The sequence below is a fragment of the Mauremys mutica genome, chromosome 23 (genome assembly GCF_020497125.1).
Source record: "Mauremys mutica isolate MM-2020 ecotype Southern chromosome 23, ASM2049712v1, whole genome shotgun sequence".
Classification (NCBI taxonomy): Eukaryota; Metazoa; Chordata; order Testudines; family Geoemydidae; genus Mauremys; species Mauremys mutica.
This window is the reverse complement of record NC_059094.1, coordinates 10,206,809-10,224,237: the sequence shown is the minus strand read 5'-3', so window position 1 is coordinate 10,224,237 and position 17,429 is coordinate 10,206,809. Positions and strand designations below refer to the sequence as shown.

Here is a 17,429-nt window from a genome sequence, read left to right as displayed (position 1 = left end):
CTGTTAGTAGTCAACAGCGGGACACGCATTTGCTTTAAGTGTGGAGTTTTGTTTTTCAACCAAGCGCATCTTTCACAAGCCGGGCGGGCTCCTAGCTTTCAGTGGCCAGAATAAGGAACTGAACTACAGAGCGCGGCCAGGATCAGTTACACAACCAGGGGCATGTCACTCGCTCAGATGGCCAGGTTGTTAAACCATTTAGCGAGATCTTAACAGACGCTTCCGCCCTTTGCACGCGTGCTGCAAAGCGCCTTGTCCTTAAGAGAAATCACGTCGGATTTTAGCAAAGCTGGCAAGGAAAGGGTCCATCCGGGGGGGAAACGAGGCACAAGGAAGAGATCCAAGCTGCCTCCTGCAGTAACAGCACCTACCGCAACACAAAGGGAGCCACCCCCCATCAACAGAAGGTGAAGACGCACCTAATCCCCAGTTTCCAGAGAGAGACCCCGGCAGGCCACCACTCCCCGCAACTCCCCCTCTGCTCTCACTCACCTCCTCCAGCACCGCCACGGCCCCCCGGCACTTTTGCATTTTGGAGGAGAAGGTCGAAGCCGCCGGGGAGTTCAGGTCTTCCGAAGTCACCGCCAGGAACTCCGAGACGCTGATCTGCTCGGGCATGTTGGGGGATGTTGCCCTGCGACCGGCGGTGACTGGAAACTCATCCAACGGCAAAGGGGACGGGGGGAGAAGGGCTGAGGGGCAGAACCGGGGGGACGGGACGGGCGGAGAGAGAGTCTTGCACCACTTTGGTCAATTTCACATCGCAGCGGCCGCGCTCCCTGCGCAATTGACTAGAGACGCCCAGGAGCTCTCTGACACGTTTCTGTCTCCTGCTCCCTCCCTGCAGAGGCTTTCATTGCAATCACGTGGGGATATTGTTACACAGCCAATGCATATATGCCTGCAAGCTCGGATTTTTGGCCAAGAGCCTGTTAAAGGCAAAGTGCATCCAATTCCCCCCCGGGTCTCCCCCCCGCATCAATGCAAACTGGGGGTGGGGGGAGAGACCCAGGCCTGGAGCGGTGGCTGTTACCTCTGCTTTTCCTGTCTATAGGTGTCATGCATTCCCTACCCATTGAAAGATGCTGCTTGCCTCTCTAAGCGGCTGTTAATGATCAGTCATTAGTATCCTTATGGGCAGCAGAATCCCCATTATCGCCAGCCCTTCCTGTAGGAAGAAGCTCGAATCCTTTCTCTCCCCAGTCAAATCTCTCTCTTCCGCCCTGCACAAAGTTGCCTTAAAGCTTTTGATCTCAACTGATGTGAAGCAGATAAAGTTGGGTGAGGGGCCAGGAGGGGAGAGCAATAACCCAGGACCAGATGAAAGAAGCCAGACTCCCGGAGAGAAAACCCCCTTCGACTCCTCCCCTCAAAGACAGAGCATGTTACACTGTGCTGAGTGTGGGAAAAGAAAAAACCCCGGTCAGGCACTAGGGAGGCTGTCATGGACTTCTCATTATGTTGCATATGACAGGGCTTAGTCATTGATCAGGGCGATTGCTGGCCAGGTCCCGCTGCAATTTGCAGTGCTTTAACACCATAGTGTTAGTCTTTCTCTAAGGCGCTTTCCCACATTTTATGAATGTTTATTTATATGAGTTTAGTGCCCAGGTGCTCCAGCTGCAATCAGGGTCCCAGCTATACACACAGGCCTGAAGCCTGCAAAGACACGCTGAACTTCGTACACAGAGAGTAATCCCACAGAAGTCAACAATATTATAGTAGAACAGGAATAGGCAACCCATGGCACAGGTGCCGAAGGCGGCACATGAGCTGATTTTCAGTGGCACTCACACTGCCCGGGTCCTGGCCACCAGTCCGGGGGGCTCTGCATTTTAATTTAATTTTAAATGAAGCTTTTTAAACATTTTAAAAGCCTTATTTACTTTATAACTAAACTATTGTTGTATGTATGTTATAGACTTATAGAAAGAGACCTTCTAAAAACGTTAAAATGTATGACTGGCACGTGAAACCTTAAATTCGAGTGAATAAATGAAGATTCGGAACATCACTTCTGAAAAGTTGCCGACTCCTGCAGTAAAACCTCAGAGGTAGGAACACCAGAGGTACGGACGGACCGGTCAACCACACACCTCCTTTGGAACTGGAAGTACACAAATCAGGCAGCAGCAAAGACCCCCAAAAAGCAAATACTGTACAGCCCGCTATGGTATTACACATAAAATACTAAAAACATAAAGGGACAGTTCTTAAAAAAAAATTTGACAAGGCAATGAACCTGTTTCTGTGCTTGCTTCATTTAAATGAAGATGGTTAAAGGCAGCATTTTTCTTCTGCGCAGCCCAAGTTCAAAGCTGTACTGTCAACAGTCAGTTGCAAACCACCATAATGTTTTGTTCAGGGTTACAACCAACCTTCATTCCTGAGGAGTCCGTAACTCTGAGGTTCTACTGTTCTCGCTGTGAGAACAAGTGATCCTTTGCATGCCTGGGGTCCTGGGGAGAGAGTCCCTGCCCCAAAGAGTTTGCAAGATTAATAGAGAAGACAGGAGTGTTACCCCATTTCATAGCTAGGGAAGCGTGGCACAGACAGATCAAGTGACTGCCTCAAGCCACACACGGAGTCTGTGGAAGTGGAAGAACAAGGAATTGAACCCACAGCTCTGAGCCTTAACCACCAGCTAGTCCTTCCTCACCTTGAGATATGCTAAGCAATGACTTTATGCTCGGCTCTGTACGCAGGCACTCTCTGCCCCTGGGAGGTCAGAGTCTAAATCAAATCCAGCTGGCAGAGATCTGGTTTATAGGAGACACATGCTGAAGACCCAAAGCGAAAGCAGCTTTTTATGGCTGTGTTTTGTGTTTTAACGCTATACTTGGCGGTTTAACTTTGAAAAGAGACACTGGAGAAGTGAGAGTCAAGGTGGGATTTGAATGATGAAAGCGGAGGTTGTTTGGGGTATAAAAAGGGGCTGGGGGTTCCCGACCACAAGGGACAGCATGAGACAGGCTTGAAGACAACAGCAGGAGGAGAGGAGTAATAATCCTTCATTTGAAGGGCTTAGCTACACAGGAAAATTGACCAGAGAAACGCCCTCTATGGACACTTATTCTGGAATAACTCTAGCACTTTAAATTCACGCCCTACCTTATTTCAGAGTAACTTCCTTGTGTAGCTAAGCCCTTATAAAGGAAGGTCAATAGCATTATCCCCACTGTACAGAGGGGGAAACTGAGGCACGGAGAGTCCCCACCACCAAGATGACCTAGGAAGTCAGCGGCAGAGCCAGCCCTAAACCCCAGGTCCGATGAGTCCGAGTGCCGTGCCCTGGCCAGGCTGCGCTTACTAAACCATCGCTACGTAACCTGCAACCTTATAAAGAAGAAGTTTACAAAGGACTTCAGCGGTGTTGGGAACCAAAGGGCAAGAGAGCCCAGAGCCAAAGCTATTTAGGCTCCTAACTTCAGCTGAGCCTAAGTCCCCTTGTGGGTCTGGGCCGAGGCAAAGAGGAGCCACCTTATAGCCAGAGCTCAGTACAAGCCCCAGTGTCGCAACACGGACCCCCGCTGTGGAAATTGAACCAAGACGTGGAATCACATAGTGGTGGCAGCAGCTGTGGTTCCAGAAGGAGGGGCTGCTCCACCCCGTACGGCTTCAGAGTCTTCAGGCCTGGGTCTCACCGGTCCCCTTGGCCACCGAAATGGGCCTGGAAGAGCCTAGCACTTCGACAGCCCCCATATATTGCACCGTCCCACCGTGGGCAGCGGTTAACTAACGAAGTCTCCCAATACCCCGCTAAGGGGGGGAAAGGATATGGCCCCACATAAATGCTTTAGGAATACAGAACATTGCAAAAATGCAGCCTTCTCTGGGGTGGAGCATGGCAGCCATTTAACAGCCTGCACCAGGGCTACACAGCAATTTGGGTCAGGAAATGAAGGAGGAGCCCATCTCCAGAAGAAATTGCAGTGGAGAAATCAGGGCATCGAGATGTAATTACCCATGTTGGTATTGACTGAGGCACCAGGGTTAACACCTTTGCTCCTAGGAAAAGTACTTCACTGGCCGTGAACGGACAGGACCTTTGTTTTATACTGGGAGTCAGAGTTGCTAGAACGGATCAAAAAGTCATTCTGATACCGCATCTCTCCCCCACACACAACGTACAGTCAGAAAACCGGGTGTGCGGGGAAACACACACTGTTCAGGAAGTTTAAAATCAATAGAAAACAGTTCCAAAGACTCGAACCTGACGTGGATCGTGCCCATTAGCAGGGGAGCTAGAACGTGCTGCCAAGCTATGTGGTAGGGGATAGTATGTGCCATGGGACCCTGGTGACCTCCGTTCTCAGGGTTATTCCCATCTGTGCCCAGCCTCCAGAGAGTGAGCAGTGATGTCCTGGCGCATATGAGAAAGGCACATGGTCTGAGCCCAGGGCTAGGAGCCAGGAAGTCCTGAGTGCGAATCCTAATGCTGATTCCTGCTCCCTCTGGAAGTCACTTCTCCTGTCTGCCTGCATTCCCTCACCAGCACCCTGGCAATGACAATAGCAATAACAGGATGATGAGCTGGTTAGGCTGTATGTACACCACTGCCCTCTACTGGAGAGAATCAGGGCTGCTTACGTATGCATCAAAGACCCAAGCTGGCTAGTGAGGATTCTCCTTTAGCTCAAGTAGAAGCACCCTCTGGTTTTAGAGCAGGAGGATGGGAGTTCTGACCCCACTGCTGCCTGGACGCGCCCTGTGGTCTGGATAGCCCGTGTCGTGTTGAGAAATAACGGCTGGTTAAATGGGTTCTCTCTGCCCTTTGCTGTGACTTTTTGTTCTTTTCACGGTGACCTCTCTGGGCCTCGGCCGTGGAGAGCTGGGGACACAATGCTGCCATCAGAAAGCAAACAGGTTGCTGATCCTGATCAGCAGCACAGGAATGTTGGTGGGCCGGTGGTGGTGGGGGAGGGCAGATGACCAAATTCACCTCTGGGATATCTCCCCTTGAAAGCAATGGAGTTGCACCAAGGCTGAATTTGCCCCATTCTGCTCTACAAAGCTTCTAAAGTCAGGTTAATCCCAGAGATTTATGTCCTTCATCTTGGGCCTCACTTGCTGTGGATCCAGCCTGGGTGGTGTTATTAACGAGCACTGGCTCCCCCCTGTTTTGAGGAGCCTGCTGCCCCCTGACACTATCAAAAGGGGGTGGAGGGACACAGCGTCAGGGAGTCGTTTGGCGGGATCAGAGGGCAGGAGGGAGCTGTGTAGCGTGCGTTCCTCCCGCCCAGCAGAGCCAAGGAAGAAGGAGTCAGAGCTTTGACATTTGTTAATGAACCAAATGTCCCTGCTCCAGCCCACAGGAGAACTGGGCTCCCTGCCATCGAGCTCTATACTGCGGCGGGGGGGGAAGACACTGTCCGCAGCAGATCCTGCTGAATCACTTTCTAGCTGCACTGGCAACGGCCTGCAGCTTTCTCGCTCTGACTCACCAGCTTTCTGGGAAGGGATCATGGGACGCAAAGGGTTGTGAAATGGGGGAAGGCGGGTGCCTGACTGTAATCAGCAAGCTGTCCCAAGCCCAGGTGTTTATCCCTCCCTTTTCAAATGACCAGGCCTCGGGTCCCTGTCTGGGCAAGCAGAACGGGCTGCGCTGAGTGAAGCAAACTTGGAAGGAGAGAATGTTTATAGAGCAAGAAACTGACGAGGGCTGGGTTGCTTTCCCTGCGGTTTCTCTGCTTTCCCTGAGCATGTTTGTGTTTGAAGAAGGGGGTTTGCTCCCTCTGCTGCTTTCCTCCGCGGGCTTCCAGGGCTCTCTCGCCCCGTCTCTCCTGGCTGTCTCAGCCTGCTTCAGCAGCTATTTGTATTACAGCAACGCCAAAAAACCCCAACTGAGACCAGGGTCCCGTTGGGCCAGGCCCTGCCCGGGCCCAAGAGACAGTCCCTGCCCCTGGAATCCTTCTGCCAGGGATTGCTGGCAGCAGAAAGGGCTGGGCTGAATTTCCTAGGTGCTGCTTCTGAAAAATTAAACACCCAGCAACCTGGGGAACGATCTATACCATACTGGGAGCCCCTGGCCGGCAGTAGCTCCCCACTCACAAGAGGTTTAAAAACAAAGAACTTTGTTGCGGGGGAGGAAGAGGAAGGATACATTGGGGAAAGCCAGCAATTAAATGAGCACCATCGATTAGGTAGGAACGAACACCCCCACCCACCCCCCTTTGCAATAGCCTCAATCCAAGTCCTCCTCTGGCAGCTCAGGCTCCGGCCCTGAAGGGAAATGCTGCCTGGGCTGCTTTGAGGGTCCTTCCACCAGGCACTACCAGGGATGCGATTGCAGCTGTACTTGCTGGGTTGGGAGGCCACCACCAGCATCCCTCAGCTAAGCTCCTGATGCTCTCTCCGGCTTTCTTAGCACCATCACCTGCCTGAGCTCTGACTCCAGCTTCCAAGCCACATGCTACCTTGGAGCTACCACTGCGAAGTCTTTGGAGAGCACTCAGGGGCCTGTAGAATTCTTAACAGAGTCCTTGTCCCTAGGAGGCAGTGGCATTCCCAGAGATACAGCCCCATTCTCCTCTCTCTACTTACTCACGCTGTGTCTAGGCCAGGGATAGGCAACCTATGGCACGTGTGCCGAAGGCGGCACACGAGCTGATTTTCAGTGGCACTCACACTACCTGGGTCCTGGCCAGTCCGGGGGGCTCTGCATTTTAATTTAATTTTAAATGAAGCTTCTTAAACATTTTAAAAACCTTATTTACTTTACATACAACAAGAGTTTAGTTATTTATTATAGACTTATAGAAAGAGCCCTTCTAAAAACATTGAAATGTATGACTGGCACGCAGAACCTTACATTAGAGTGAATAAATGAAAAGTTGGCACACCACTTCTGAAAGGTGGCTGACCTCTGGTCCGGGCACTGCTACCCATTTGTGCTGGACCATGTTCTCTCTCGGGGTGACCTCTCACCCCAGGCACGTTCGGTGCAGTTCTTTTGTCCTGTCATTCCCAAAGACAGACAATAACATTCTGTTGCCCCCAAAGTCAACACTTAACCGTATTTTGACCAAAATGCCCCATTCTGCCACATAACAAATGCAAATGAAGCTGGCCCAGTCAATCATTTCCCCTTGCTCACCAACAGATGGCAGCAGAGAGCGCCCTTCCCTATGCCTCCTCTGTCCACCTGGGGATCTCAAGCAGCTCTGAGCCGCTCTTCTGCCTGTTCACCAACAGGCGGCAATAGCAAACTCCCTGCACTCTAGGGCTTCAGGCCGCAGGGCATGCACCCTGAAAAACATACAGTGTAATGAGATAAATGCACGGCGGGGTGGGGGGGGAACTGAGGCTCAGAGAGGGGAAGTGACTGGCCCCAGGTCACAAGCAAGTCAGTAGCAGACACAGAATTAGAACCCGGGTCTCAGTTCCATGCAGTATCCACAGGACACTTGCAGGCTCAGAGCTAGTCTGACGTGCAGCACGTAATCACTAAGCTCCACCCATCTTCTCCTTGACTTGGGGGTCCAGCCAGTGTCTTTTGCTGGAGGATTCATAGAAAATGCAAAGCAGCCGGTCTCCTCCCTTCGGGCCAGAATCTGATCTCAGCTGCACCTGTGCAATTCACGGTGTTCCAGCAGCGTAACTCAGAGACGACATGGCCGCCCATTGGCCCACGGGGCTAAGACCGTGCACAGAAAGCGCCCCCCAGCCCTCGCTCCAGGTTCTCCAGTAGGTTCCTCCCTCCATCCTTCCCCACCAAGGAAGCGAACATCCGGGTTTGGCGTGGCTGGCGCGGCCCTTGAAGGCAGCAGAAGCGTCCGAGGATTCTGACACCACCGTGGTCACTCAGGCCAGTGGGTATTTTCTGCCTGGCCGCCCTGAGGATCCTTAGAGAGCTGGGCCGACATCATTCACCCAGCACTGCCTGGTCGTTTCCACGGGAGGATGGGCAGGGGCTGGTTAGATTGTGCAGGACCCAGATCCACCAAGCCTTCCACAACAAAAATCAAAATCACAACTCTTCTCTTCCCCAGCACTGCCTCTTCCTTCCAGCCCCACTGAGCCCCTTGGTGTCCTCCCCTGCCCCCCGGCCTGGATTCCTCCATGGGGCTGCTCGGACCCTAACACCTGCCTCCCATCTCCTAGGCGTAGAACATCCTGCCGGGTGCGCGCCGACCTGCCCCAAGGGACGAAAGGAGCAGGACGGTGCCAAGGGACCCGTGCTGCATGTTAAAGAGGAGGGGGGTGCCCGGGTGTGGCCAGACAGCTTCTGGGAGCCCCAGAGAGTTGCTGAGACAAAGCCTCCTGGGGGGATCCACAGCCGCTCCCCGCCCATGGGGAGTTCTGGGGTGGGGGGAGCTGTAAGTAAACATAGCGTTGCCCATGGGACACGAGGGCCGCTGCGGATCCTGACTGCTCCCGTCGGCCAACGGGAGCCTCCCTCTGTCATGCCGGGGGCCCAGCGACTGGCGCCTACAGGGCAGCTGTCTGCAGCCCCATGGGGCAGGGGGTGTTCAGTGGGACTGCGGGCAGCGTGCACCCTTGGAGAAGAGAAGGAAGAGCTCCCCACGTCACCCGCATAGAGCCCAACCGCCCGGCCGTCGGCCGGGTGCAGTGAATTTCAGCCAGACTGAACCCACGTGCTGCAGCACAAACCTGGTCCCCATCGCCTCCGCCTGGAGCAGATGCCCTGCATGCTTCATTTGAAAACCAGAGCCCACCTCTGTTAGAATCAGGCCCCCGCCTACCTCCCATAGGATCCCTGGCGAAACATCAGTCAAAGCAGCGAGCCCAGCCCACACCCCCCCCCAGCGAGGTTTTCCTCCTGCCCGTGGGGAGCTGGTTCCAACCCCAGAATGTTCTCCATGCTCCTAGCCCTCCTCTGGGTTGAGTCACTCGCTAGGCTCGTCGAGTCTCTTCCTTCAGCACAGAGTCGTAAACCCAATAAACCACAGCAGCCAAAGGGCACGCGTCAAACCCAGGCGGGGTAGTCACAACCGCGGGCCAGGCCCCTGACTTAGGCTCGGTTGCACAAGTGGGAGCAGGTGCTATTCATGGATCCTCACACACACTGGCTAAGCTTGTCCATTACACCGGCGGCACATGGGTTCTTCGCCCAGGAGCGCAGGGTGAGCTGGTCAGGTTACATTCGTGCACCGTTTTTAACACAGGCTTAAATGGCAGCGGCACGAGACCAGAACACGGACTCCAGCCAGGTTTGCTTTTCGGCAAGCCCAAAAACTAACTGGAAGAGTCAGCAAAGCTGCCAATGCCCTGATTTTGACCGGGCCATTCTTAAAGTCGCAGGATTGGTTACAACAATTTAAATAAACAACTGCCACCCCACAATAGCTGTTGCCTCGTGCTGGAAGGATGTTACGCCATGCCATGGCACGGGTAGAAACTAGGGCCGTCTCCTCACCTACAGGCACAGATTTTCAAAGCTGGGCACATAAAGCAGAAAGATGGTTGTGTGATTAAGGTATTCGCCTAGCACTCAGGATAGATGGGGTCAAGTTTTGCTTCGGTCACAAATTCCTTCAGGCCAGTCACTTTTAGCCTCAGTTTCCCAATCTGTGAAATGGGGATCGTTCAACTTCCTTTCTCCCACCCTTTGTTCGTCTCGTCTAGTTAGCCAGCGAACGCTCTGTGGCCAGGCCCGTCTCTTAGAGCCCTGGCTGTATCTCAAGTTAAGCCTTGATTTTCAAAGCAAAGCCCTGGGAGTGGTGGGGCCAACCCTGGACGTAGGAACTTTTGAAAAAATTACCCTAAGTGAATTAGTAGCCTCGGGCCAAGGTATTTAGGGACCTGAAGATGCAGCTCTGCACCTAATGGGATTTTCAGACGTGGCTGGCTGCCTAACTCTGAACTCAGTGGGAGTTGGGCACCTAAATACCTTTGTGAATCCCCTACCCCCAAGGTGGCAAGTTGCATCTTTAGGCATCTCAATACTTGTCAGAATTTGGCCTCAGCAGCCCACCTCCCATTGAAAGTCAGTGGGACGTAGCCGCAGTTTGGAAATTTTAGCCTTAGCCAAACTGCTGGCCTCCAGGTTTCAGAGATTTGGCCTAAGTCTCAGCTCTTTCAGCCTCAAACAGCCAAGTTGCTTCCACTTTAAGAGCCTAACAAACACCCCCAGCAGAGCACGGTCTCCTCCCACTCCAGTCCCCAAGCCCTGGCCCCTCTGCTCTCTTTCTCCTGCGTGGAGGTGACTAACTCTATCCTGTTTATAGGACCCACTGTTGTGGCTTTGAATCGGCAGCATTAATTAACTCGTGTTTATTCTTTGGGGTGACACATACGTCTGCCCTCGCAGCCGCTTTCTCCCCCCACCAGCTTTCTGACCCTTGCAACTTCCCAGCCTGTGTGCGGGGCCCGAGCCCAAGCCCTCCAGGGTCAGCGGAAAGATGCCTAGTGACTTCGGACCAGGGCCCCGAGTCTGAAGAAACCCTTCCCCAAACACTCGCTGCTGCAGAGAGAGGAAGAAGTCAAGGCCGGGTCGCTGGGCCTGCTAGCGATTAGACTAGGGGGTTAGCCCAGCAGCTGGAAAAAAATCAAACCACATTTTCCTTCTAATTTGCTGGAGAGGGAAGTCTCCCTATTACAGTTAAGGGATGTCAGGACCCTCAAGTTAACCCTTTGGGTGCTGCCTCGTGTAGATGGACCAGGAGTTCATAATGAATCCCTAGTGCCTCCGCCACATACAGTCACATAAAAACACTGGGATGGCACTGGCCCCCTGGAACGTCTGAGAAACCCCCAGCCCCCAACCTTCCACCCAGTGCTGCAGTGCAGCCCGGCAGCCACGGGGTTAACGGGCTGGCTCTCTGGCAGGAATGCGTTTGGGGAAGGGATTCCTCTCCGGCCACGCTGGGGTTCCCAGCCCCTTCGCTGCTACCAGAAGAATGTGATGAATCGAGGGTTTCCAGACCGGCTTTGCGCCGTAATTGCTGTAAGCCGCCGCCACATGGAATCCAGCCCGTCCCCAGAGCCAGGCCGGAGAGGAACCCGCGCTGCCAGTCTGGCCTGTTCTGCCAGGCTCCGTTAGCAGAGGCGGGTTGGACACCAGGGCAGGGGAAAGAGCATGGGTGGAGGTGGGGAGGAAGCACCCACTAAAGGACCCCAGCACAACTAACCCCGAGCATCCAGTTCAACTCATCACCCCAGGGGCTAAAATGCAGCCAAGTCTAGCGGACGGAGCAGAGGACTGGGGGCCAGGAACTCCTGATTTCTAACCCCAGCCCTGCCACCTGCTGGCCAGAGAACTGAGTAATCACCTTAGCAGGAGGCAAACTGCCGCGTAGGCATCTTTCCTCATCAGCTTGTCCGTCAATTACATCACCAGCTCAGCACAGCTGCTCCTCCCACACTCCATGCAGGTGGGTGGCTCGTCCGCCTTACCCGTGGCATTAGGGCTTTACATTAAGAATGCAAGATTGCAAAGCGGGGGAGGGGGGGTGTATTTTGGGTGGCTGTTGGAGATGGAGGGCTGGAGATGGCTTGCACCAGCATTGCAGCCGGGAAAAGGAGTACACCAGACTTTAACTGCTTATTTCTATTCTTTAAAGATCAGGGGGCGAGCGGGGCGTGTCCCTGCCAGTATCAGCATCACTAAACCCAGTCAGCATCAGCAAACCTCCGAGTTTTTTTATCCTGCTTCGGTACCCCTCCGTGCCCGGCTCCCCTGGGGCCAGGAGAAAGGGGAGCTGCACCGGCCTGGGAATTAGCAGGCGAAACAGCCCTGCTGCGGCGGCTTATGATGGATCGGTGCATCTCTAATGTGTTAGCCCTGATTAAAAATGATTAGGAGTAAGCAGGGAGAACATCCGCTGGAGGAAACGTCCCTGAAGGCGCCCGTCAGCAGCACTCACCTTCCAAAATACTCCACGGCCTCACCTGGACTTTGGGAAAGCAGCTGCCTTCTTGGCCAGCCGCAGGGAGCAATCCAATGACCTCCTGAGCGACCAGCACGAGTCTGTACAGCTTGTGCAAAAGAGTCAGGCTCCCAAGCCGAGAGGGGTCATAGACTCACATCCTCTGTAGATAATAATCCGACCCAGTGGATCGCACGAGCAAGATGTGTGACAAATAAACCGAGACGTGTGTCTGAGAGTGATGCGCCCCGTCACTTACAGGTTGTCATTTTTCAGGCTAAAGGCTGTTTTTAAGCGATATCAGATACAACCCTTCTCCCTCCACACACACCCTGTAGATCAGCAGCAAGATTTAAGCCCCTTGCCTGTCCGTTCCCTGGCTTTGACCTAGGGTGACCAGACAGTAACTGTGAAAAATTGGGACAGGGGGTGGGGAAATAATAGGAGCCTATATAAGAAAAAGACCCCAAAAATCGGGACTGTCCCTATAAAATCAGGACATCTGGGCACCCTACTTTGACCCTCACCACCTGAGTGATAGAAGCAGCAGCCAGCCCCTTTCCAGACCAGCAGCTGGAGGAGGATTTAACTCCCATAGTACTCACCGGTTACGCCAGCATTTCATAGGCAGCTGTTGACTTCTGGTGCTCAGGAATCCCGGGTCTATTCTTGGCTTAGGGGGAGACGTGTGGGTAGAGATAGGGCAACCAACGCTCTGAAAGGCAGCACGGTGCAGCAGATAAGACTGGGGGGGTCTCCTCTTAGAGCACTGGGTTGTGGGCCTGCCGTGACCTTGCGTAAACTCTCTGCTGGCTGATTTAAAAAATGGAAGGAGGGGATTGATCAGGAGCGCTTCCCTAACCGTCTTCGAGGTGGGGTTCGTGCGAATGACGCGGGAATTGAAACAGCGCTTCGAAGGGGTGAGATTTGAACTCATGGTTAGAGCTGGGTGAACACCACATTTTTCTAGTTTTCTGCAATTCCAAAAAAAAAAAAAAAAATTTGAAATATTTGGACAAAACAAACATTTCATTCCCACCGTGACCATTCTAAAACTTTAAAAACAAATACCATGAAAGGGAATTTTGAAACAAGGGGTCCCTTCCAACCAAAACAATCAGAAGGTTTCATTTTAAAAATGTCTAAACAAAAACATTGATTTTGGGGGCGGGGGGGGGGACTTTTTGTTTTTTTAACTGAAACAATTCAGCGAAATGGACACGAATTTGCGAAATGTTTCACTGTTGCCAAACCTGCACTTTTCTCAGGGGAAAAAAAAAATCCTGATCAAGTCGGCAAGAGCAGACAGGACAGAGGCCCACTTTTGCCAAAAGAGGCGGGACGGCCGGGACAGGGCTTAAAAAAGGGAGCGTCCTGGCCAAAATGGGACGCATGGTCACCCCGTGTATCATAGAATCATGGAACTGCTGGGCTGGAAGCGACCTCGAGAGGTTTAGTCCAACCCCCTGCGCCGAGGCAGGACCAAGTTCTCCTAGCCCATCCCTGCCAGGTGTTTGTCCAACCGGGTCTTAAAAACCTCCAATGACAGGGATTCTGTAACCGCCATTGGAAGCACGTTCCACAGCTTAACTCCCCTTATGCTTAGAAAGTTTTCCCCTAATATCTAACCTAAATCTCCCTCGCTGCAGATTAAGCCCGTTACTTTTTGTCCTGCCTGCAGTGCACACGGAGAACAACTGATCACTGTTCTATTTAAAACTGCCCTTATCACATGTGAAGACTGATCAGCTCCTCTTGTCTTTTTTTCTGCAGCCTCAATAGGTTGGTTTTTTTAACCTTTCTTCAGCGCTCAGGTTTTCTAAACCCCGGATCATTTTTTGTTGCTCTCCTCTGGGCTCTCTCTGACTTGCCCACATCTTTCCCAAAGCGTGGCGCTCAGAATTGGACACAGGACCCCGGAGCTGAGGCCTCACCAGCGCCGAGCAGAGCAGGACAATTACCTCCCACGTCTTTCGCAGGACGCTGCTGTTAAAACACCCGGAAGGATACGAGTCTTTTTTGCAACTGCGTCCCATTGTTGACTCAGATTCCAGTAGAACCCCCAGATCCTCATCTCATCCACAGTGGAGCTTTAGGCCAGGTGTTGGGGCCCTGGATTCTGCTACTGACTCGCTCTGGGATCTAACGCTTGCCGTAGATTGGCAAGATTCAAAATCAATTGGCGCAATGAGAGTCTAGTGGAGAGAGCTCTGGACTGGGAGTCAGGACTCCCGGGTTCTATTCCTAACCCTGCTGCTGATTCCCTGAGACATGCAGGCTGACTCATGTCACCTCCGGCCTCAGTTTTCCCCATCTGTAAAATGGAGCTAGCCAGTACTTTGCCTCATAGGAAGGGTTGTTAGTGAGCCATTTCCTCTACTGTGGGATTCTTTCTAGTAGTCCCATCCACAGCATAAGGACCCTATTTGCCATGGCCACACTAGAGCGTCCAGCCATCTGCATGGATGCAAACTCCCAGCACAGATACTGCTGTGATTTGCATCACAGAGCAAAGGAACCTTCCGTAAAACGATGGCTGGCGGCACTGGCACAAATCAGAGTTTAGGACCTAACCCTGCTATAGCAATTCAGTTGGAGCTGCCCGTCCACGTGCACGTCCTTTACAACAGGCAGGATCAAACTCCCCTGCTCTCTCAAGATGGTCTCAGGCAAACATATCCTACAAGGGATCTTGGACCCCCGAACAGTTCCAGCCCCTTCACCGGGATTACGGGGAGTGGTCAGGCAGAGGAAGAAAGAGGGTGCATTAACTCCCCGAGTTTTCAGAACTACAATCCCAGGCACAACAGAGGCAGGAAGCCTTCAGCGGTTTAACCACCTCCTCCCCTTTGCACGTTTAAGTTGCCTGGAAGGGAGCTCGGCCCCTGACATTGATTAAACGGGCCCTAGGTTTTCCCCCGACTCCTCCGCCCAGCAATGAGACGCCAGGGGGTCCAGTTAGAGAACGTTGCAGGCTTCATGGGGCTAACTGCGCTGCGAGAGGGACCGAGAATGGGGCATGACGCCTTTCCCCTCTAAGTCACTCTCCCTTGGGGCGGGGGGTGCTCCTTGGGAAGAGAGACCCTTACTCAGAGCTTAATTTGTAATGAAAGATGTGCCAAGGCTCAAGCAATTATTTTACATTCATAACTGATGCAGAAAACCCAGAGGCGCTGGAGTGGGGGCTCTGAACGGCCAGGCCCCGAGGTGCCTGGGGGGGGGCTCTGAACGGCCAGGCCCCGAGGTGCCTGGGGGGGGGCTCTGAACGGCCAGGCCCCGAGGTGCCTGGGGGGGGGGGGCTCTGAACGGCCAGGCCCCGAGGTGCCGGGGCTCAGCCCTTCCTGCCACTGGCTGCCCTCTATAGTGGCTCTCGGCAGAGGGGTGGGGCATGGAGACCCAGGACCCCTCTCAGGTCAGTGGAGGGGCACTCGAGCAGGTCAGGCTGCCTGGCAGCCAGGCAGGGCGGAGGAAGCTTGCCCTCCTGCTGCCCAGGCCGGCCCAGCGCTAACGACAGGTCTCTGCTGGAACCGGAAAGACGAGGGGCCTTAAAAAAAAGGAGCTTCCAGGCCTTTCAGCCGGAAGGGAGCTGGCGTGAGCCCGTGCTGGACGCTGGCGCTGCAGGGGGCACGTCTCTCTCTCCCTGCCTGGGTTGAAGAGTTGGAGAAACTCAGCTCCAAATGCCACCGCAGGCTGCTAGGGCCCAGAATCGGTTTTGTTCCACTGCCCCCCCCACAACTTGCAATTTCAGCAGTTAGCCACTAGGTGGCGCTACGGGCTAAACAAAAAAAAAGGCTCTGACAAACTTTATTAAAGCCTAGAGCAGCGGGTCTCCCCCTTTGGCACTGGTGACCCCCCCTTTCACACAGCAAGCCTCTGAGTGCCACCCCCCTTAGACATTAAAAACACCTTTCAATATATTTAACACCATTATAAATGCAGGAGGCAAAGCAGGGTTTGGGGTGGAGGCTGACAGCTCGCGACCCCCCCCATGTAATAACCTCACAACCCCCTGAGGGGTCCCGACCCCCCAGTTTGAGAACCCCTGGCCTAAAGTTAAGCACTTAGCCCCCAGGGCAGTAGCCTGATTTCCGAGGTACTGAGCAAACTCCAAGTGCCCTACTCACAGGAACCCTAGCGCTGGGGCGGGAGCCGCACCCATAGGAACGGGTGCCTATTGGTGGTCTGCCCACCCTAAGGTTAAGGTTCCAAGGGTTCAACCGTCCCACCCTCACACCAGCCCAGAGATTGGACCAGAACCAGGTTCCTTAGAGCCGCTGCACCCTCCCTGCCAATTCCTAGCCCAATCCACAGCCCTCCACACGCAGCTTAACGCGGAGACACGTGCGGGGCCGTTTGTCACAGAATCCACACCCCGTGGTGAGACGCTGCCATGGCCCATCTGACTGTGGCTGGGCTCTACTCCCAGCTCCGCCGCGGGCCAGCTGGGGGACCGTGGGCAAGTTGCGGCACCGCCCCCTGCCTCAGTTTCCCCATATGTAAAACAGGGATAATGCTACTAATCACCTTTATAAAGTGCATGGCCATCAACTGAGGAAAAGCGCTGGGGTTCAAAGCAAGGAAGTTAGATGGATAAACAAGAACATCCAGAGGTATCACATGGGACGTCTGGAAGGGATCTTATCCGTCCAGGCTTCCGGGCGAGGCGAGCGCTAACTCTTGGGATCAGGGAAAAAGCTTCCCCGGGGGGAGGTTATCCCATAACTGCTACTGTAAGTGCTATGGCACCGTTCTCTGCAGCAGCTGGTATCAGCCACCGTTGGAGAGATCTGACCGTTCCTGTGTCCCTAAGTCTAGCAACTCAAGACACCACGTCCTGCCATGAGCAAGGCATGAATGGAGTCAGGGAGGAAGGACGGGTGGCTTTAACACCAATGTTTCCCTGCAATCTCTGGTGATGCACCGTTGTAGCGATCTCCTCTCCCCACCCCTCCCCGCAATCCTCCAGGTGGAAGGTGATTGCGAAGGCCGCCACCAGCCCAGGCCAGGAGCTGGAAAAAGACCATCCCTCCTCTACCTCAGCTCTGGCTATTGCTTCAATCCACCAACTGCAACCCAGGGGGAGCTAAAATCACCACACTGCGGTGGAGTCCTAGCCCAGGGAGACAATGGGGTGCCCCATCCCCCAGACTGTTGGAAGTGGGAAACACTCACTCTCCAGGAGCCAGATCTCTCCTGTCCGTGAAGGAGCTCATATGGCGCTTTGTAGGGAGTGGATTGCTTGCAACAAGCACAGATCACCCTGGAATCGTGAACGACTGAATCCAGGAAGAGAAGGGACAGTCACCCTCTAACCCTGCCCCATTCTATTCCCCTCTCCCACCATCTATTCACTGCCGGGCCCTCTCTGGCTGGGTTGAAACAGGTGGGCCTTGGAGCTCAGCTCCACTTAGCAGCATCCTTCAAACGCCCCCAGTAGCCCCCACCTTCTCTCCACCCTCACCTGAAGGCCACACTGAATCCACAGCCTCCTCCATCTCTGCCAGCCTTGGGGGCTGGAAACAGAGGAGTTTCACATCAACAGCGGGGGGACCCAAACCCTATTGCAACTGGCTTGGTTCCTTTACAGAGAACAGCAGC

At 53.7% G+C, this 17,429-nt stretch overlaps 1 protein-coding gene across 1 annotated transcript in view; it reads right to left on the bottom strand.

The window, feature by feature from the left end:
• ASAP3 (ArfGAP with SH3 domain, ankyrin repeat and PH domain 3) overlaps positions 1 to 936 on the bottom strand; it is a 63,044-nt gene extending 62,108 nt beyond the window's left edge. Inside the window, exon 1 of the mRNA XM_044997716.1 lies at positions 493 to 936. Coding sequence (XP_044853651.1) covers positions 493 to 618 — 126 coding nt within the window. The 5' untranslated portion in view covers positions 619 to 936. The remainder of the gene's footprint in view (positions 1 to 492) is intronic.
• Positions 937 to 17,429: the final 16,493 nt, after the last annotated feature.